The following is a 22,456-nucleotide window of genomic DNA, read 5'->3' as shown; positions in this document are numbered from 1 at the left end:
ACAAAGTCAGACAAGGACTGCAACGCTGTGGTGAAATGTTTTCAGAAAATTGCAGTCTCAGAGGAAAGGGGTGATGTAATTGTGGAGAGATGATGTAACTGTCTATCAGCATAATTGTGCTTGTTTGGTAGGCCCATTGATGAATTAAGTGCTTTCCTGCCCAGTTACTATGAGCACTTTACAGTTAATGTGATGAAGACATCATTGGTCCTTGGGGAGACTGAGGTCCTGGATTGGTGAGATATTCCATTTATTCATGATTTAGGGTAGAATAAACTGTTGTCAATTAAAAAACTTTGCTTTTCCTATCTAACACAACTACCTCTGTGCTGCCTAACACTGACCATAAAAACAGGAGTGTGTTTCACCCGACGTAGTGCAAATGTTTTGGAAGTGAGTGTCTATCAGATAACTGGCTGATGCTCTAGACTGCAATCCTTCTTTATTCAATAATCTGTGGCAGGATTAATGCATTGTTGTCACTGCTGCCAGTTTTTCAGACTCAACGGCCTACTGAAGGAGAATCTCTATGTCCAGAATTTTTCTTAATTTAATCAATGCAGCTAATAGTAACACAAGGTACCTTTGTGCTACATTTACCCTCATTTTGCGTGCATACCTGAGATGATGGTCTTACAAAGGAAAGAATTATGAGGGAGATGAATGAACAGATTAGGAACTTGTTCAGAGGTCGTCACCTACAGTATGCAGGAATGGAGCTCCTGACTCTGTGAGGACATTTGTGAAGAACGGTGAGGTGTTTGTCTGATGTCTACAGCTTGTTTGACCAGCTGTCTTCCAGTGACAGAAAGAAGCAGAACTAGTGCTGCAAGATGAACTTTTAAGCAAACTCTCACAATGCCAAGAACTGGTTTTATGCCTGTAGCTGTTTTTTAAATTGCTCAAGTCGCTGATAATTTAATAAGCTGAGACTTGTATCAGTGCTGTGTGGTTTTATGTATTATGATAAACTTGGAAGAAAAAGAAAAAACACCTGCCAGCGTGTTCTCTGGGATCTTGGCGTATGAGAGAGTGGATGTAGCCTGTACGTGAGAAAGGCTGCCACCACACTCCTGGTTCCCTGGGAGACTGGCATGGTCAGCAGCCCCCTCCCCCTTCCTCCCTCGTCCTCCTTCATCCTCTTGCCGTTTCTCCCCCTGTTTGTGAAGGAGGCGTGTGAGCAAGGAAGAGGCAGGGCACGTTAGCCAAGGCTGGGGGAGTGGAACTCAGACGGCAAGCAGAGCATACAAGCACACACACATTCACACACGCACACATGCTCAGTCAGCGTAAGTGACACAAGTGCTGGCTCCATTCAGCACTGAGTTGACTGACTCACAGCTATCCATTAGCCAGCATGCCGCAGAGAAAGAGGAGTTTCACTTTTGGAGCCTACGGAGGGTAAGAATTAAAATCCTAATAATTTGTAGAACTAAACCTCTTCAAAACACACTGTTCACGTTTGTGTGATAGTGAGTATGTGTGTTTGTTTATCTGTGTCTGTCTCGCCGTTTGATGACTGTGCAGATTCTGTCTGTATTTGTGTCTGCATGTTTGTGTCATTCCCACTGGAATGCAGTATTTTTCATTCCAGCTTTTGTCTTAAAGGTCTTATTTGTCGTTTTTGTTGCTTTCCAATACACTGCAAATTAGACCTGATAATACTGCTGTTGCTGCTTGATGGTGAATCATTAGGGGTTACATTTTTCGACAGTAACGGTGAGGTATCAGATGTAAAAGCTTAAACAAGATAAGGTGACACAATCAACAGTCAGCAAAGGCTTGGTATCATTTACAGGGAAGTATTACTGGGTTACAAATATGGGAAACTAGCGATACTTACATGTATGTTTTCTCTCATACATATACAAAAGACACACAAAAAAATGCCATCTCATAGTTTGCCAAGGTGTGTGTTTGTGTGAGTGCATGCACGTATTTTGTGTGTGTATGGTATGCATTTATGTGCATTCTCTATGTGATTTTAAATGCTCCCTTGTGAAATAAAAGGGAAATGTATTGTTTGAATAGAAAAAAAGTACTGTGTGCTGTCCGTGTGTAGGCGCTCATGTCCCCAGTGTATTTATTTATATGGCCTGTGTACAGTTCATACTTTATAGGTTACTAAGCAGTAGATGTACAGTCAACAGAGTTTTTTAATGGTCAGAAGGTGAACAGGTGCTCCAATGCATCTGCATGCTTTCCTGCCTTCACTCAACAATGTTGTTTTCCCCGTTTTTTCACGTTTTTTAGGTTTTTTTTCCTTATTTGAAGAGAAAGAGTCTAAGGGTAGTAAAATTGGGCTATACAATTAAAATGGACTTGTGTGTATAGTAATTTTATGTGTGTTACCTAACAACTAGTGAAGCCGCTGTAAAACTATGAAAAACAAGGTTAAAAGTCTACAGTCGTGCTAGCATCTCTGTGAGGCAGTACTCAGGCACAATGGTGATTTTTAGCTAAAAATTAATGTCAGCATGCTAACATGCTCGCAATGACAACGATAACATGGTGGTCACTAAAGTTATTCCTCATCCCGTGGGAACCATAAATATCTGTATGAAATTTTATGGCAATCCATGGTGTAGCAAGAAGTGTAGCAAGAGTCAAAGTTAGAGGATCCACCAAAATCAGTAGGCTTTATCCTCTGGGAACAATTAATGTTTTCAAAAGTTTGTGTTGATCCATGTAGTAGATGTTGAGATATTTCACTGGTTAATTGAGAACCTGCTGGTGGAGCATGCTGGTGGCACTAGATGAAAAGTCAGGGGTCACCGAAGTCATTAAGATGTCTGCATCACATTTCAAGGCAATCCATCCAATAGTTGATGAGATATTTTAGTCTGCACAAAAGTGGTGGACTGATATTGCCATCCTTAGAATCACACAGCTACTGCGGCTACAAATTAGCATCACACACAATCAAAAATCACTCCTTCCATAATTAAACTATTAGGTCCAATACACATTTAGTTATTATTTTCATGTCATATGTGTAGGCTGCTGACCACGTGGAGTCAGAGAGACTATGGTAGGAAGTGCATGCAGAAGCGGGAGAACTTCGGTAACTCTTTATTCACAGGTCTGCCATTTCCTAATAATTTAATTGAAAGTTTCCTGGAAAAAATATGTAATTTGGTACTAATTCCAGGGAGTTTAATTGGTACACTTCTAATTAATACATTTAAATTAATTGCTCCTGTAACCTAGAGAATCTTTAGTCATTGTAGGTTGGCTAAATGTGGTAAAAATGTGAAATTAAGCATATCATTTTAGCTAGATTAGATAATAACATATATTCATATTAGCAAATAATTCAACATACATGAAAAATAAAGATTCCAATAATAAATTAATCATTATTAATCACAAATATTTACTTTAAATATTAATTAATTAAGCTTTTCATTTAAGGAAATTCCTATTTTCCATGTACCAGATTTTAAAAAGTTATTTCCAGGAACCATCTGAGGAAATTATTGACCAGGACCTGTTAAATAAAGCCAAAACTTTTTGCATTAATTGTATCAAATGGGCCACCATGTTTGGATCCATCATCCATTACTTATTTCATCCATGTAGTGGAGCAGCTGAACAGCTGAGAGTTGAAGACTTTGGGGGAAGCAGATCAGCTTTCTATTCAAAGCAAATAACTTGCTCTTCTGGTTTCTATTTAGCAGCACCCTTGAATACCATTGCACATTTCGATAGGTCAGCCTAATTGCTCACATCAGCGGGTGATCTGTAATGCACTCTGCCCCCTGCATCCCATTGGCATTCACTGAAGGGAAGGCAGCCCCTCTGTTCTCTGCAGATTGGTCTTTGACGCAGCGTGCTCTATAATTTTGACATCAAATATGAGTGGGGCTGCCACTTAATTTGAGTTTTTATGTGTTAGGTTTTTGTTTTACATTGGATAGTTTATAGCCCTTCCTTTTTTTTATTACATGGAAGACTACTTTTGTTTTTACTGGATACTGTTACGTGGCAGCAGAATTCTTACTAAGTTAAGCATGAGGTCCATCATGATGTTGCAACACTGAGCTTTCATATCCTTTTATTGACAAGTCTCCAAGCAGTTCTTCTACTGTTAACACTTATATTGCTATCTGGTCTTGTGCGCCTGTTGTGTGTCACATGGGACTGTGGCTACTTCAGTAAATGTACTGTATCTCTGTTTGTCTATAGTCTCCTCATAAACTCTGAAATCATAAAAATAAACAGAGAACTACGACGTGTGTCGTAAATGAACTGAATACTCTCCCAGTTACCTCTGGGCCAAGGCATTCAGGCAACATGAACAATGATGCTGTATGTTGAAGTGTCTGGACGAAAGAGTGGAGGAATGTGTGTCTATCCTATTCAAAAACAACCGAGTAGAAAGGCCAACATTGTTTTGAAATCTGAACTGGCCAGAATTGTAATTGGTATTCTCTGGTCAGCTGATTTGAAAATGTCATTTCAACAAGTAAACAAAAGTCTTTGCGGACAAGGTGTTTCCCAGTGTTAAACTGAGTACCTGGCCTATAATAATACCATGTGAAAATGTTTAAGCTGTCAACTTCACAAAGAATTGCCAGTAAACCATTTTCACATTGTTTGTGTAGTTTGTGGCTTCAACTAAAAAAGCGTATGAGCTGTGAATTTCTCAAGAATTTTAAGGTTTACTTTGGTGAAAACCTTTGTTTATTTTACACCTACAGTAGTGCTGTTTGAAAAAAGAGAGGCTTTTGTGTTGGTTTGATTTTTCATGATCTAGAGTCTCAGGCTTATTGTATTGAATATCATACCATGGACAACAAGACAACACAGAGAGGGTCTTTTTGTTTGACAGGAGCAAATTTTTGCATGACAAAAGATGATTAGACTGCAAGGCAGGGCTACTTGAGAACAGGAAGCCATTCAAGTACCTTTCCAAGGACAGTGGCAAAACAAACAGGAGATGTAGGGCGACTAGAGGGCTCTTCATTGCCTACTCAGTCAGTCCACCTTGCATATTTACTTTGACATTCACATTCATATTCACAATGGCAAGCTATCCACAGAGGAGAATGGGGAAGGGTAGGCGCTGGGTGAGCTGCAGTAATTACCTAATGTTCACCAGACTACTTACTTTTGCTCTGATAAGTATTTAAACACAAGGGATTTTTTTGCTATAGTCTTGTAGTTCCTCTGTGCCCCTATTAGACCAGATTAGCCTGCTTCAAACAGGTGTGTTGCTGCAGTCATTGAAACAATGATTCCTCAACAGATGATGTTTCTGATTGAAAAACGACACCAAAAATAGAGAAAAAGATGCCCGACTATTGCACAACAAGGTAATTTATCAGTACATATACAACAATGTAAAAATACTCTATTACAAGTATAAGTCCTGCAGTCCAAATCCTACTTACAAATACAGAAGTATTATCAAAAAATGTATGTAATTCAAGTCTACAAAATAGTCATTATTCAATAAAATGTCCACTGTGACTGATATTATTATATAGACATTATTTGATTGTTAATAAGGATGCATCAATGTGTAAGCAACATGTAATTAATGGGATGGGAAAGAAGATGAACAAAAATATGCTACACAAGTTTGTATTCATATTTGTTTTTTGTTTTTTTGGGGGGGAAATAATGTTTAATTTGAACTTTCTCAGTCTCAAAAGTTATTTATATGAGACCATATGAGAAGTGGAACTGCTAACAACTCAGATATCTGAAACGTGACAAGGAGTTCATCCAAGCCAAAGTGGTTGGGAACCACTGGTTTCATCTTGTTGCATTTTTTATTTTACTACTGCTGTCAACTACAGCAGTAGTAAAATAAAAGCCAGTGTGTCATATTTTTAATTTATGTCTGAATGAAAGTGTTTATCCACAAATGTGGAAAATAGCAAAGGTTAAAAAAGGTTATTTGAAAAGTGTCTGAAAAGTTATTTATTTAACAAACAACAGTGTGTTTTGTTTAATAGTACCCTGTTAAATATTAAGTAGATAGATAGATAGATAGATAGATAGATAGATAGATAGATAGATAGATAGATATTACTTTATTGATCCCTGAAGGGAAATTCAAATTGTCAAGAGCTCATCAAAATATAAAAACAAAAACCTATCCAGTCAATTCAGGAGGTATTGAACAGTCTTATCAATCACTACAATGCAGAATTCCCCAGGGCAGCTGTCTAGGACCTCTTCTACTGTATATTCCATATTTACAAATGATCTGCCATGTGTATCAAAAAAATTCATGCATGGCTATGAATGCTGATGATACTACAATATATGTATCTGCAGAAAATACCAAGGATCTTAACAAAATGCTTCAAGAGGAGTTGATGCTGGTTTCTGAAAACAGGCTAAAGTTGAACACCTCAAAAACCAAGAGTCTGATATTCGGCTCCAGGCATGTTCTAAGGACAGATAGGAGCTGTGCCTCTCTTTGCAAGGGGTAGCTATTGAGCAGGTTAAAGAGGCCAAATCATTGGGTGTCACACTTAAGGGGACACTTTCATGTTCAACTCACATTAATAATATGGTTGCCAAAATGAGTCATCAGAGGGTGTGCTTACTTTTTAACAGAGATAACACTTAAACAAGTAACACAATCTTTAGTCTTATCCCACCTCGATTACTGTCCAGTAATCTGGTCTAGTGCTTCAAAACAAGGGCTTAATAAGATCCAGCTTACTCAAAACAGAGCTGCCTGCCTCGCTCTTCACTGCTCAATGAGGGACAGTGTGGAAGGGTTGCATGACAGGCTGTCGTGGATGAGGCTGGAAGAGTGACTGGCAAGCAGCCTGGTCCAGTATATAAGAAACATTTGTGCCTTAAGAAAACCTCCATACTTATATTCACAGCTAACACACACCAGTGATAGACAATGATAGCATTTAAACCAATGCTTTAAAGAAAACTGTAATGTATTAGGATATGTCAAACTGGAACAAACTACCCAATATATTTAACCCAGATTACAAGTGAGATCAGATTTATATGATATTCTATATGTGAAGGTTGATTATATTTGTGGTGCTAACTTAGGTAATGCTTCAATGTACACTAGTAGTATTAGGCAGTTATATATAATTATATATACCTAGCCTACTAACCCTATTATTTACTTAATACCATTTACCGTTGAGGTGACATTATGAAAGTGAGAGAACTTTTTATTTTCTCTTCCTTTTATTTAATTTTGTGTGCTGATATTGGGGATCGTCCATAATGTGATGTTTGAATATTTGAATATAACTAATGGGGATCCTAAATGAATAAAATAAAACATTTTACACATTTATTGTTTTTTTAATTTAAAATCTTCTGAAATCTGAAAAGTAATTGTAGCTGTCAAATAAAGGAGTAAACAGTACATTATATGTACAGTACTTGAGTAAATGTTCTTAGTTACTATCCACCACTGCTACAGAGATCGAGTATCACTAGATAGCAGAGTCCTTACAGTGTGTATATATTTTCAAATGGAAATAAATACCTGTTAGCTTCTCTAATTCATCTAACCAGTTCACCTGTGAAATAACCTTCTTTTCCTCCATCCCTCTCTCTAGAAGCTTTTTGCCAAAAATATCTATATCTTAATATAAACCAGCAGGTCACAAACATGCACTAACCGCCACAATGTGAACAATTTCTGATGACACTTTTAAGATTTAAGTTGGATGAAAGTAATAACAGGAACCAAGGAATGAAACTCCCAAAAGCTTCAAACACTCACCGGACTCTCACGTTGGGAACTACAAATCTGATACGTGAGCCTGCATGGCCACACATGTTTAACAGTGATGTTGGCATGAAGGCAGGGACCATCATATCTTAAAATCAAATGAGGGAGGCACACTACACCACTCAGCTTCAAAATGACACTAGTCTCAATGGGGCCTACACATAAACAAAGAAAAAAAATATGAAAATATTAAACTTATGTGCCGTCATAACATAAAACACAGAAACATGTAATTTGTCTTTTTTTGTTTTCGTTGTTTGGTGGATGTGATTGATATTGCAGTGGCTACTAACACTCAGCATAACTGTGGTACCAGTGTGTGTGTGTGTGTGTGTGTGCGTGTGTGTCTTAACACATACACTGTATGCTACTGTACTGTAGCTAAATGAGAACATTCAGCCACTTTACGCCCACATCTCAGTCAATGGGCTCATTCAGTCGATGCCGAGGAGAGATACAGTATACAGTCTAGATTTGGTCACTTTCTGTATTGTTTATCAATGTGTGTCTCTCTGTGTATCTATTTTTGACAGTTTGTATTCTCACACGTTCTGAATGGCGAACGGCGGAGTCAAATAGGAGAATATGTGTGTGTATAGGTGTTAATGTGAGAAAGACCTTCAGGATAAACCGAACAGGCTCGCATAATGTTTTCATTCCAGACATCCACCTTTCTAGAGTTTGCTGAACATTCACTGTCAACATATCACATCCTAACCGAAGAACTTCATACCCATAGATCCAACCAAAATATGAATATCAGTGTGTGCATGGTTGAGCTTTTAGTCTATATTTAGCTTTCTCAGTCAGGCTATTTGTCCACAAGATGAACTTTTGGAACTCAGGTGTGGCTTTGATGTTATACTGTATATTTTTGCTTACAACTATAGCTGAGTCGTTAGTGAAAATGTATTGTACAAGTTGATGATGTGTGTCTTGTATCTGGACTTCATATTGTTTCCGGTTTGGACCACAGATAGCCAACGTGACCTCTTCACTCCTGTTTTAGTATTAAGCTCCAAATTGGACTGCGACAACACAGTTTCATCAGCATGTTCTGAGCTTCTGCTTGGTGAGCTGTAAGCAGTTACGCAGTCGTGATTTATTGTCGCTGTAGGGAAGAGGAATAATTTCTGTGCAAGCTGGGTTCACTGGGATCACGTCCTTGGCATTAGATTCACAGCATGTTGCCATTTGATACAAATGACTCTTAATTTAAACATATCCTTATGATATGCAAACTAACACTAATGAGCTTATACGTTTGTGTAAAACCTCTTTTTGATGATGACTATTAATGTCAGAGAGTTATTTTCCAATGTCTTTATATTATCTCAGTGTTTTATAGGTGAGAAATAATCCAGTACAAAAGCAAACATTTGGCAATGGCACTGGCTTGTCTAAGTGATCGCCAGACCTTTTAAAATAATTTAGTTAGACATGTGTTTGTCTCCATAAGGATTACCCCAAATATAGAGTACATCTTATATTGCGCATATAGAATTAGCTTGCAAGAACATGTTGCTGGAGCACATTGGTAGCTGAACAACAAATTTGTTTGCTTTAAGCTGGATTTCCTCCGAGTTGACTCCTCAGCCCTGTCTGGTGACCTACTTGCCATAAGCAGTGTTGCTGACTTGATATATACCGCAGGCCTCAGCTAGTTTTTGAAGGAAAAATGTTTAAAAGTTTAGCAGAGAAGGAGAAAATTACGAGCTGCACTTAAAGTCAGATTAAGTTGAATGAACCAATTGTCAAGTGTCATGGCTGCTGACACCGTGTTGGCCTAAGGTTTCTTAGACACCGCCTTGAGCCTGCTTATCCCTCACTGATGTTTGTTTCCATGGAAACCAGCCTGTGGTTGATACCTAGATGAGAGCGTGGAGGAAGCATAAAAAACAGTTTGCCAGTATTTGGCTAGCACCTGCTGAGCCTGAGCTGTAATTCCTCTCCGTGCCATGTTGCGTTCCTAAATGCATTGGTTCATCTGGTCTTTTTTAAAATAAAAAACTAGGCTACACTCACTGCTTTCACTGTGAGATTTGAATGTGCAAATATGACTCATAGCCCACAAATGCATTAGCACAGGCAGATTTGTTGTAGCCTACTTTTGTCCACTCCAACCGTTGTTCTCTCAGAGAGGGACAGAATAGTCTTTGTCTTGCTGATAAGGCTGAGAGTTTTTTCGCGTCTCGCTTGTCAGCTTCTCTGCTTTTTCTTTATCTTTGCACTGTCCCGCTCAGTCCAGGTTTGCTTTGCTTTTTGAATGGAATGTCTCTCTCATGTCTCTAGAGGATGAGTTAACTTCCTCTTTGGTGGGAAAATTATTAACTGAATGATTGTTGGTTGAATTTTATAATTCTTTTAATTATTTATATCTTTTGTAAAAAGAAAACAAAAGCATACACACATCTTGATCTGACATATTACACAAATTAATATGATTTTCTTTTTTTTTAGTATATTCTTACATAAATTCTTAAATAAATCATCATTCTGCACTTCAAGCAAATCCCCAGCTGACACACTTGAAGTGCTTCACAAAGTGTTAAGATAAATTGAGGAATGTAAAGTGACTTATGGGAATGAAGGCAAGCAGCTTTTCCTGTAGCTTCTTTTTTAGCTTTTGGCATGATGTAAGACAAGTACAATATTAGCATGTAAGCACATGTTTTAGCAGTTTAACACAAGAAAACAGAAGAACATGTTCATTTCATAATCTAAACAAATCTTGGACAGATTTATCTCCCCCTCTGCCCCAGTATGTTGATGGGAGACCTCAGCTCTTGGGTGTCATGTTCTGTTTTGTAGCTAGGGGAATTTTATTGCAAATTTCCTGTATTGGTTTTGGTATTTCAGTTTGTAGCCTTTATCCAATAATCTGGACACACCCTGGTTGATTTCATTTTATGGGAATTCCATGAAACATGAGAATGGGTGAGCAGCACAGGATGAGGTTTAGAAAATGTTATTCTTAGTGATGCAGCACATATGAAAACAGCTTTCCACTCCTCACACTCCACTTCTTAACAGCAGAGCTGACAGCCCATAAGTATTTTGGCGCTCTCCCAAGGACCAGTATGCATTCCACTTAAGATGGAGTACTGATTTATCTGCACACACGTGTCTGTGAGGCTCAGAGAAATCAACTCTGGTGGTAGATTTGAGACAGAACAGCGCCACAAAAAATACATCTCGGTGTCATTACATGTCACATGGAGGCCTGAGGTTGAAAATGATGAGTGATCTTCTGCACTGGGGGCAATCACATGACAACCTACTGTAACAACACAAGTCTGTTGATTTGTGACTCCACAGTACAGTGAGCAAACAAACCTCCCAGGGCCTGTTTCCTCTCACTAACATGCTTTTCTGAGAAGGAGGAAGCTTCAAGCTTTCATTTATCTTCTCAGAATTTCTCATAACAAAAGAAGAAGTGCAAACTTTTTTTACTTTTGGTCCTAACGTTACCTCTTTGGGGATTTCTCAAAATCAATGACACTTAGAGGTTTTTTTTATATGAATGAAAACCGTGGCCTTCTGTAACTTGACTCTTCTCTTGAGCTTGTGTTTTTTCTTACACATGTTTCTGGTACAGATAGAGTCACTTCTCTTTCCAGAATTGGTTATTTGATCCTATGGGTGTTGCTGTGTCATGCAAACTAATCCAGTCCAGGAAAAGATGAGAAGACTTCTGAACTCTGGTGGCTCTACTGGGAGACACAAGGAGGACAGCAGTCAGAAACCCAGCTGTAGCTTGACGGATGAAGCCGGACATACAGTCATAGGAGACGGAGTCAACAGCAAGAGTAGAAAACCAACATAAAATCAACCTTACAGCTTGGGGATATTTGTAATAAGTATTTCCCTTCTCTTGTGTGGTAGTGTATCATCCTGAAAATTTCAGAGGAGTCAATATAAAGCACCGGAGGCAGCTGCAGGAGCCCTGACAAACATACTAAACATTCCATTTTCCCTGTCTCACCACCACCAGCTATCACAAGAGACAGGCCTGCAGCCATGAGTCATTCACTGGGCCGTAGTGCAACTGTTATCAGTATAAGACATCCTCTCTGTTGCTAGTATTCTCACGTAAAGAGCTGCGTCCCAAGAGACGGTGTGTGTTTATGATTGTGATATATTCTGATTAGAAGCAGAGCCAAAGGCAGGTTGTGAAAAAAAAACTTCCTTATGGGCATAAATATCATGATAAATTGATATTCTGTTGATGAGTAAAGTGATAGCCAAGTTTTTCACCTGTCAGACATGAGCCTGATGTTTCTTCTGCACACACACTGCCATCTATTGGCAGAGAGAGGACTCTGTGTTCTCATCTGAGGAACACTGAGCACTGCATCCTCTGGTTATTGTTCCCAGTGATTACTGCTCAAATCTGTTTATTCAGAGTGACTTAAGGACAGATGATAGTTGATTCTTGACTGGCAGTGAGTAATGAGCCTCATAGTGTGGATTCAAACCAGGACAAGATTCATTTTGTCTCAGGAAACGCCAGGCTAGTAATCATCCTTTCATCTTTGGAGCTGCTACTTCAACAGATGGCAGGAGTTATTTCAGGGTAACCCAGCCCACTACACATCCAACCTCTCTCAGTTCAGTGGAGTTTTTGCAAGTGGAAAGGACTTTCCTCTATCGCTCTGCACTTTGCTCTGTGCTTAAATTAGACTGGGTAAACTTGCAAGATATTATTGCTGAGCGTAGGATTCAGTCACATGGCACCTGATGCTCATGTATTATAATTTTTCAGCAATTTCTTGTATAATATGAACATATAATAATATGTATTGACTTTAGATGTTGTTTCCCCTGCTGTTTTCATAAGCTTTGAAGCAGATTTTTGACAATTTTCTCTTAAATGCAGAGATGAACAACATCCAGAGACAAACATAAAATAAGTGTTAACTTGTAGGTAAAAAATATTCAGTTGTTGTTTTTAATTGCTGTACTTTTGTGTTTTTTTCAGAGTGGATAAGACTTTCTCCAAGGCAAGAAGCTTATGGTGAGTTGTTTTGTTTCTGTTTCTTTTTGTCATTAAACCTGGTAAACAATGACATGACAGCACTTATCTGATATGTTAGTCATTTTAACAGTTTTTCATTTTAACAAACAAACACAATGGATCACATTTTGCAAAGCTTGTAGCTTTCTGGAGTGCTGTTCAATGTCACTGACTCAGGCTGGCCTTGTAGGTTTTAAATGTGTGAGTCAGTCCACTGAGAGAAGCATAAATAAGATGAATGAAGCAGTAAAAGGTAGAGCAGATGGGCAGTAGTGGGGAAACAGATACCCAGTCTGGTCTTATTGCCTGTCATCTCTGCAGTGCTGGCAAGGTTGGAGTGCTGCTGTGTGTGTGTGTGTGTGTCTGTGTGTGGCATGTGTGAGGCAGGCAGGGAGCTGAGCATGCACACCTCCTGCCACTGCGGATAGACCACTCCATTTCTGAAATCCTTAGGTGTGGTGGCACGAATGTCTGGCCCTCAACCCCGTCTGTCTGACTGCAGCAGGTTAAACAGTGCCTCGCCGCAGTATTGTCAGTCCTTCCCTCAGGAATACAGATACAGGAGGATCTCTCTTACCAACTAGGCCTGCATTACTCAGCTTGTTTGCAGAGACTGCAGTGTGGCCATTGGGTTAGTACTGCAACAGACTAACAGAAGGACTGCGCCACACGCTACAGAAGAGGAGGAGAGACATTGGAGCAAAACAAAGATGAAGAGGAGAATCAAGAAACAAGACAGGGGACAAAAGACATGTGGACGTGAAGAGGAGGAAGAAGGAAAAAGGAAGTGAGTGGATAAGGTGACGTGACAGGAAGAAAAAGAAGAGAAGAGTAAAACGTAACGTCTGCAGCTCTTCCCATAACAACAAAGACACATTTAGTTCAGCAAACTTGGTCCTGTCAGACACATTCCTTTGGCAGAGTTATGAAGGAATTCAACAAACTCTGCTTGATACATTTGGAGGATCCTTCCCACTGTGTTAATAGAACTTGAATTTTTATACATAACCATCAGTGTTCATGCCCAGCAGGACACATCAATTTCTGCACAACAAAACCTGTGGTGCAAGGATGAATTAACAGTGAAACTGGCATCAGATATTCCACAAACAGCTGCTTTTAGAGAGGATGTTCACTTTAGTCCTATTAAGGCAGTGTTAAGCCTAAAGACAAAGGTTAAATAAAAGATAGAAAAAAAAAAACTTCTACAAATTGGAGGAGCCAAAGTCAAAATCTTCCTCTAGGTAATGTATGTTGCACAGGATGTGACTGGAAATTAGAACAGTGAGCTGAATCCTCTGGCGGCAAAACTGTAACAGCACAACCCTGCAAAATGCCGTGCTCACCTTTCCGAATTGGAAGGCCGAGAAAATTCTGGTGAGTCTCTTTTTAACCTGCCTCGTGATTGTTTTGATAATAACTGCATGATTGAATACACAATCAACTGGTAAATAAGAATTCATGTTTCCTGTCTGATGCAGTGTTTTCCTGCAGGAGGTTTGTGCCATGACAGCCTTCAAAAAGTGATCAGTGAAACCGACCTGTGTGTTCTTTATGATGACAGTAATAAACTACTGATTACCCAGATATTCCATCAGCTAACCTTATCCCTTATCCCTTACCTAACCCTTATCATATAGAGGTAATATGTTCTCAGAACACTCTATGTGTGCTCATGAAGTGATGATGCCTAATCTGTTATGTATTTAATGTCAGGAATTGTCCGGTTTTGATCCTTTGACTCTTGTAGTTGATTAAATGTTAAATGACCATCTTCCATCTGGTCATTGTGGGTCATACACAATAAACAGATGATCCTCAAGCCCAGTCTCCGCTCTCTCCGGGGGAGGCCTGTAATTGGTTGTAATCCTGTCTTGCTAAGCTCCCCTGATGGGAGGAAATGGGAGAGGAGGGTTAGTGTGGATAATGGCTATACTGAGATGTTGTATAAGAGCTTCTCTCTTTCTCTACACACACACACAAACATACATACATACATCCAGAAACAAAGTGCACTCTGCCTCTCTGTCCCAAGAGTATAATGGATTATTGGAGCAGGCAGTCCATCGTATGTCTCCCTACCCATTCTTTAAAACAACTTGGCCAATGATCTCACTATCTTACCCATGCTTCACCTCACCGGATCTTCATGCAGGACACATCTGCACTTTTAAACCACCTATGGGGGATACCTTTGCTAGCAAGGAAGATTTCAGAGAAGAGAAGAACTTGACATCATTTGGGGGTTCTGAGTTTTAAATGCAATGAAAAACAAAACTTCTGAGAAAGTTTCCTCTAACGCTTATTTTGTTTCTTGCTAAATACACAGTGTATCTTGCAGAAAAGACTTCAATTTGAGCAGAACGGTACAGTAGTGGTATGGTTGAGTAGGATTTGGTTGCCCTGACCTATGCCCTCTAGTGGTAAAAAGTTGAGAACATGCATAGTGCAGGTTCATTCAGCCATAGCAATGTTTATGAATAAAAAAAAACCCCAAAAAACCAATTGTGTCCACAAGTTGAATAAGCTAGCATTATCAGAATCCCAAGAAACATTTACTCCTGTAGCAGTTTTGACAGGGACAAAGTGATCAAATATCTATTGTTTTGCTCTCAGTGGGTAATGGCATTCCCAAAACAGATCAATTTAACGCTGCCGAATTCCCTTGCTATTTATTCCACATTGTGTGATGTGATTCCTCATTCTATTTTTATGATGCTTTATAAATTCCAGGTCTATTTCATTGTTTTTGTCCTGTTTCTGCCCATAAACACTTAAGAGGTGTCACTGCAAACACTCCTCTGTTTGTGTTCACTGATTTCCCATGAGATGTCACTCTGCATCATCCTCTGTCTGTCTTCCCTGCACATGCGCTCACCACAGCGTCAGTGCACTATGAAGCCAGTCCGGGTGTCAGTTTGCTTGTGCACGCTCATCTGTGTATGTCAAACTGAGTTGTCTGGAAGAGCGGACATAGTGGGAGAGCAAACTGTCAAGCCCGATCAGACTAGACTGTCTCTCTGTGAGTCTCCTGCTGTCTGACCAAATATAGCACCAAAGTGACAAGCTCGCCTCTGGTTCTACCCGACTCCATAATCCAAATCCGAGCATGTCATCCATCATCCAGCACCAGCACAAGATGTCTTAAAAAAAAAACCATAAAGCTCAGATGACAGCAGGCTGTTGAAGATTGAGACGGGTGCCAGGAAACTTAGACAAGACACTTCCCTTTCACTTTATCTGATTCTTGGGGGCTTTTCAGCGGCAAAATTGTTCTATCAGCTTTTTTTCTGTTCAACTGCGGCATCTGTTTTTTTTTTTTTTTGGAAGACAAGGATTCAGGTGTTGGAGAGGTCTTTCTACTTTGTGTTTGTGGATGGGTTTATCCTTGAGTATATATTAGGAGGTGGTATTATCCCTCATGCAGCCTGTTTATTGACACTTGAGCAAAGGAGGAAGAGGCTCAGTCCAGGACGTTCTATTCCCAGCTTTCCTCCTGTTTTTTCTCTCACATGGGGGAGTAAATTCATGCATGATCAAAATTTTTTGCACAATTCTGCTTAGATCTTTTTGTTGTGGTTGTTCTTGTCTTGAGTGACAGGAAGGATGTGCACTTCTTAGATGAAACTGAATGAAGTTTAGTACAACTGAATACACTAGTAGCTCTTATATCAAACACAAAAGAGCACAAAATGATCCCGCAGTGACCTTCTGCTGTTGAAAAGGCACATCTGCATGACTGTGATTTCCCCGGGGGGGCGTGTTTCCAAGGAAATCTGGACCGTGACATTGTGAGAGATAAGCAAGCTGTAAATCAGTACCTATTGGTAGAATGAACATGCTTTATTCAAAAACACCTGCTGTACCTGGCCTTTTAATGCATACTGAATATGACCAGCTGTCAGGGGAGGTGTGGGCTCAAGAGAATCCATCAAGGAGTCTCCTCACGCATCATATCCCACCGATATTTTATTATTTATAATTCCTAGCATGTAGCATTTAATCATACTGTCATCCTGTTCAAGTGTTTTTCTATTCTTGCCATGAATACAGTAGTATAGCATTAAAAATGTGCTTGTGTTTTAGCTTCTTGATAAGAACTACGAAGCAGGATTTCCATATCTGACTGTTTGTATAAAAGGTCTTTCAGAAGTACGGTTCCCTGGGGAACAGACAGATTGTCAGACTTATGGACTTTATGAATTTTAACCCAATATTTGCTTTCATCTGATTGCTGTAGCTATAATGTTTACAGCTATAGGACAAGTGGACCTCTGGAAATTATGCATTTTCCAAAACAGAGATAGGGTAGCTCCAGCACAAAGATTAAGACACTTAAATAAAGCTGACTCTGAAGCTGAACATCATATAACATTACATTACAAATTACATATATTTACGTTGCTGAACTCCCACCAAAATGAAACATGTCTCATCATCATCTTATCTGGAAAGATTGCCTCTGAGGTTCAAAGTGCAGCCACATACACACAAGACACAAGTAACAGATACAAGCACCGCTCAGAGAAATGGTTTCACACCAGGGACAATCATCCTCCCGTTTGTTTGAGTGCTTCAGGTCAGTCTGAGGGGGTTGGGAAGAACGGCCCCGAGAACAGGGCAATTCCAGGGTCTATTTGTGTGGTAATTCATAGCACATGTGTTCCTTATATCTCTGGCTGTCGGAGGAATGATGGTGGGCAAGGCAGCAGGTGTTGCTATTTCATGATGAATTTGGAAAAATCTACAAGGGTTGCCGGCTCCTAATGTCTGAGCTCTTCAGTGTCATCATCGTAATATATGATGACACTGAGCAGCACAGCTAAATGTGTTGGTGTCTGACCTCTGAAGTAAATTTTCACACACATTATGAACAGTGAGCTCATTAAATAACTAGTGTTTGGGGATTGTTGACAAGTCTAATAAATTAATTCAAGTCAGACCTCCTTTATTTATTTTAAGAACAACCTGAAGTGTTCAGTAGGTGGTTTTGGCGAAATATCTCAACAAATAGGCTCTTTTGTGGAGACATTTGTGGTTTAAATAAGATGAATCCTACTGACTTTGGTGATTCCCTAACTTTTACTGACTAACTTGTGCCACAAGATTGACATTTTTTTGGTGAGCTGTCTCAATACAATTATCAGATGGATTGCCATGAAATTTGGTACACACATTCATGTTTCCCTCAGGATGAACTAATAACCTCGGTCATCTACTGACTTTTAGTCATCATGTCAAAACTTGTCCAAATCTTAAGTTTATGACAAAATACCTGCAAAATAATGACATTTCAGCCTCAGCTGTACTTTGTTTTTAGTGCTAATAACAAAATATTAGCATGCTAACCTGCTGATTTAAGATGGTGACCATTACACCTCCTAAACATTCGAATTTTAGCATTGTCACATTGGGCATATTCGCATGCTGACGTAAGATGGCTGTAGACTCAGTAAATTATAGCTAATAGGCTAGTTATCACAGCCCTGAATCTTTTAATCTTTCAGGGCTGGTACAACTAGCGTAGCAGCCACAATTTACTGTTTATTTTGTGGTCACTTCCTTATTTAACTGGGCTTTGTGCACAAAGAGAATCTACTGTGGAAAAAGAAAAGTCATAATTATTCAAACATTAACACCTTTCATATCTGCTTTAAGGCCCTTTTAATGTACTGTAACCCATCACCCAGTTCAAAGCAAGGCATGTAAAAAAAAAAATTTTTTATCAAACCAGTCACAATCACAATCACGATGGGGTTCAAGGGGTACTGCAGAGAAATCATGGTGGGGATGTAAAGTTTCTTCAAAAGTTAGGAAGCAGTTGGCGCTCCTGCTTTGCCTTGCAAACAAACCATGGCCTTGATTAAACACAGCAAATTTGTTTAAGAGTGACCTGGAGGCGGGTTTTAACAAACCTAAAACCAGCATGAGAACATTCAGACCGCCTACATCCAAAGCTTTGCTGCAGGAAGAGTAAGAATCTTAGATTGACTTGTGTCTTTATTCACAGATTATAACATAAAGTATTTTCTCTCAAGATTTTTCTATTACTTTATGAAGTGATACAAATGATAAGGCAAAATGATGCTAAGTATAAACAAAGAGAAAGGCACCACATGTGATATTTGTGAGAAACTTCCTTATTTGTAAAAAGGGACAGAGGAAATACCTCTGATAACCTTGGATTAAAATAATATTTCTATAATTATTATTTCTTTCTTGTGGCAAAGTTTGCTGCAATAATGCATTCATCTTCTGTTATTAGATAACTTGTGAATTCAATGCAGTCACCTCTCGCGGCTCAGTGTTGTTTTCACTTCCCCACCCCCCCACATCCCTTTCTCCCCCTTGAGGTCGACCACCACTAATTAAATCTCAACCTGTGGGAGACACTCAATGGTTATGCATAAATCACCATTCATTCATATTTCAGAACAGCAGCCACACTGCCTGCTGTAGACGTCTGACATGTTGCTGGCATATAATGTGTCTGTGACTGTGTGTCCTAAACCTTGAACTGTCTTTGGAGGTCACTGGCTGGACACACACACAGCCTGCTACACACACATCAGAAAAATTATATTGCTTGTCCTACATCCTTACATCTTAATGAACCTTTATGAACACACAATTGCTGATTCTTGATTGGGCTCGCCCCTTTTTTGAGGGGAGGGAATTATAGGATCAAGCAAGTTTTAGCCATTATTTGAGTTTGTGTCTCAAAGGATATTGTTATCTAACTCACTCGACTTGACTGAGAAATTGCTAAAAAAGAAGAGAAGGGGAAAAAACTGAAAGTGAGAGCGCCTGAGAGAGGGTGGGAGATTTCAGGACAGCAGCAATTCCCTGAGGATAAGGGGTGGGGGCAGGAGAGGGGAGTGACCACAGGCCATTTCACCAGGCTAATGGGATGGGAATCCCTGGCAGCGGGGCCAGTCAGAAGGGATTTAGTGTGTGATTCTGCAGAGGACATTGGTGCAGGCTGGATACTATCAATTTAAAACCAAATATCTTCCTGCACATCGGATAAAAATAAAGCTCTGCGTGGCTCAGGATTTTCTTTTTGTTGTGCAATTATGTATTATTTCATCATCATACAAGAGTCCTCAGTGGGGCCCCACGCTGTCATCCTAAATGCATGCGGCTTTGATTTGATAGGTACCAGCTGCAGTGATCCGTGTTAAAACACCACTCGGTGCTAATCAGATTTTAAGGATGACATTTAAGCGAAATCTGCCTGCTCTTATCTGATAATGTGTTTTTATCTATAAGCACCACCGACAAAGCTCTCACAGACAACTTTTTCTTTTTTTTTTTCATTTTATAACTGAAAAACCCCACATATCCTGATGCTGAGGTCTTCCAAAAACATATAACATCATATATAAAATCTGCAGGCTTTGTTCAGGAGTTTATGAAAGAGAGATAGAAATTATTGTCCCACAACAGCAGGAAATTACTGCTAATCTGGACATTGTTATAATACAGTATATATAATACAGTTTTTTTTACTAGTAAGCTTTGGACAGTGAGAGGATTATTTCTTTTGTTTATTACAATACACAGCTCTTAATGGTGCACAGTATGAGGACTGTGCTGTAATCCCTTGTTATCTCTTCATGTGACACCTTCAGTACACACAACACACACACACACAACACACACACACACAAATACACACATACTTTTGGTGCATACTTGTTCATTGAGAAGCTTTCTAAGGAAAGCAAAGATGAGTTCTGACTCATTGCATTAGTGTATTATTTCACAGGGATTTAGCAGGAAAAGGCACTATTGGTGACACAGGTCTGCAGGGAAGTGCGGATGGTAGCTTAGTGGTGGAAACACACATGTTCAGCGGGGATTGAATGAGACTCATTACAGTAATTAAAAACCTTTCCGCACATGCCTTCTCAATCTGCACAATGAGCATAAGGAAGCTGCAATGCTGGTTCACCTTTGGGAGCTTAATATTGGACATAATCACCTTGTAGCTACAAGTCATATCATAATGAACATCATGAATGTGCATGTGAGTGTTGTTTTTTTTTTTCTTTTTCACATGTGGCTGATGTGGTCGCCACAGCAACAGTCCTAGTTGGCTCGGGAGGAAGTGTGGGGAATGAAGGCAACCCTTCATGGGGGTGGGGGACATGGACTAATTCTTTATCACTTCTTTCATGTTGCCCCACCCTGGACAGCTCTGTCCAATACAGCAGTGCTGATTAGACTGAGCTTTTAATGAGACAGACCCAGAGCTTTGATTTCAAATAATATGAGAACTATACAGCTATTAAGAAAACTAGGAAGTAAGATTTAGATGTTCACAAAGCATCTTTATTATTATGACAATAAAAAATGGCACGCATGCTCATATCAATCAATCATGAAACCTTTATAAAATCCTTTAATAAACAGTGCAAAATCAAAAGACATTAAGCAAATCATAGACCACTGAGACAACAAATATTTGTACTTGAATGAGAGACCACTTCTGGATGAATATATGAATGATATAAATATATCTCAAAAAATAAATTGCATGAAACAGAACAAACGAAAATAGGCACCTGCAGTTAGCTCATCTGGTGAAAGGAACCTTCATCATATGTTGTATTAAACTTTATTAACGTGGGTGAACAGTTTTTTCTTGCTAGATTGCTAAGAGGCTCATGATGGCCTGGCTATTTGTTAGTTAAAGACGCATGAAGTGCTTCAAGCAGGAGACAGGCTTCACATTTCTGACATCACTATGCTATGACAGCATATATGTTGTAAGGAAATATTAAAGACAGAAATGAAAGTCAGACAAATTTAAGCACAAAATTTGTATTTTTAAAGTTGTATTTTTTTTAAAAAGTTTGGTGCAGTAAAGCTGTCGAAGGGGAGGAGGGTGGGGGTGGTGGTGGTGGTGGTGGTGGTGGTGGTGGTTTAGAGTTCTAGGTTTCGGGACAAGTACCAGATCATATGAGTGGGCCGGAGAGGAGACAAAGAGGGAGGAGATGGAGGAAGTGACAACTGAAGAGCGCATATGTGTTTGTGAGGAGACTGAGTGGGAGGAGAGAGAGTGAGGGAGGAGAATTAGCGGCAGAGAGGATGCTTTGCTGGAAGTGTGCGATAGTCTTAAGAGCTGAGAGTGAGGCCAGCAGGTGAACAACTGATGTGAAGCAGCAAGTGAGCTCACTGGAGCCGGAGAGAGAGAGAGAGAGAGAAGAGTAAACAGAAGAGAGAGAGAAAGAGAGTGAGAGAGAGGGAGAGGGAGAGAGAGAGAGAGAGAGACGCTTAACTGGAGGAGAAGCGTAGACAGTGAGTCATCTACCCGAGTGCTGGTCTCTGTCCGGACTTCCCAGGGAGCGCCCAGCGTACAGCTGCCACCGTGCGAGTAAGTTTGCTGCTCCGCTCCGCGCAGGACATCAGGTCGTCCAGATGACAAGCTGTGACTTCTTCACACGGCTGATTTCTGCGGTGCATCGCACCAGCTGGGGTGTGTTATGTAATTTGTTGTGGTGTTAGGATGAAGCCGTGGCTTAGTGCTGCAAACTGATCTGCAGGAGGGCTTACGTAGTACGCAGAGTAGGGCAGGTGTGTGTGTGAGCAGCAGTATGTCATGTGTGCTGAACAACGTGCTTGTTTTGATAGAGGAGTTTGTAACAGACTGGACAAAGCATTTTGTCTGTCACTTTTACCCTGATGTATGTTTT

At 39.7% G+C, this 22,456-nt stretch overlaps 1 protein-coding gene across 11 annotated transcripts in view; it reads left to right on the top strand.

The window, feature by feature from the left end:
• The first annotated feature begins 1,233 nt into the window (after positions 1–1,233).
• The window catches only part of LOC137184846 (rap1 GTPase-activating protein 1-like), a 42,971-nt gene continuing 21,748 nt past the window's right edge, over positions 1,234–22,456 (top strand). For 7 of the 11 annotated variants that reach the window (XM_067592923.1, XM_067592928.1, XM_067592927.1 and 4 more), the window contains exons 1-2: positions 1,235–1,401; positions 12,720–12,755. In XM_067592923.1, the coding sequence (XP_067449024.1) occupies positions 1,358–1,401; positions 12,720–12,755 (80 nt within the window). In that variant the 5' untranslated portion in view covers positions 1,235–1,357. Of the gene's footprint in view, positions 1,402–12,719; positions 12,756–13,259; positions 14,133–21,786; positions 22,138–22,456 lie in introns of those variants that run through there. The other 4 variants (XM_067592921.1, XM_067592922.1, XM_067592930.1 and 1 more) reach the window with 4 other exon arrangements.

Source organism: Thunnus thynnus, chromosome 6, assembly GCF_963924715.1.
Source record: "Thunnus thynnus chromosome 6, fThuThy2.1, whole genome shotgun sequence".
NCBI lineage: Eukaryota > Metazoa > Chordata > Actinopteri > Scombriformes > Scombridae > Thunnus > Thunnus thynnus.
This window is presented reverse-complemented; position numbering and strand designations above follow the sequence as displayed.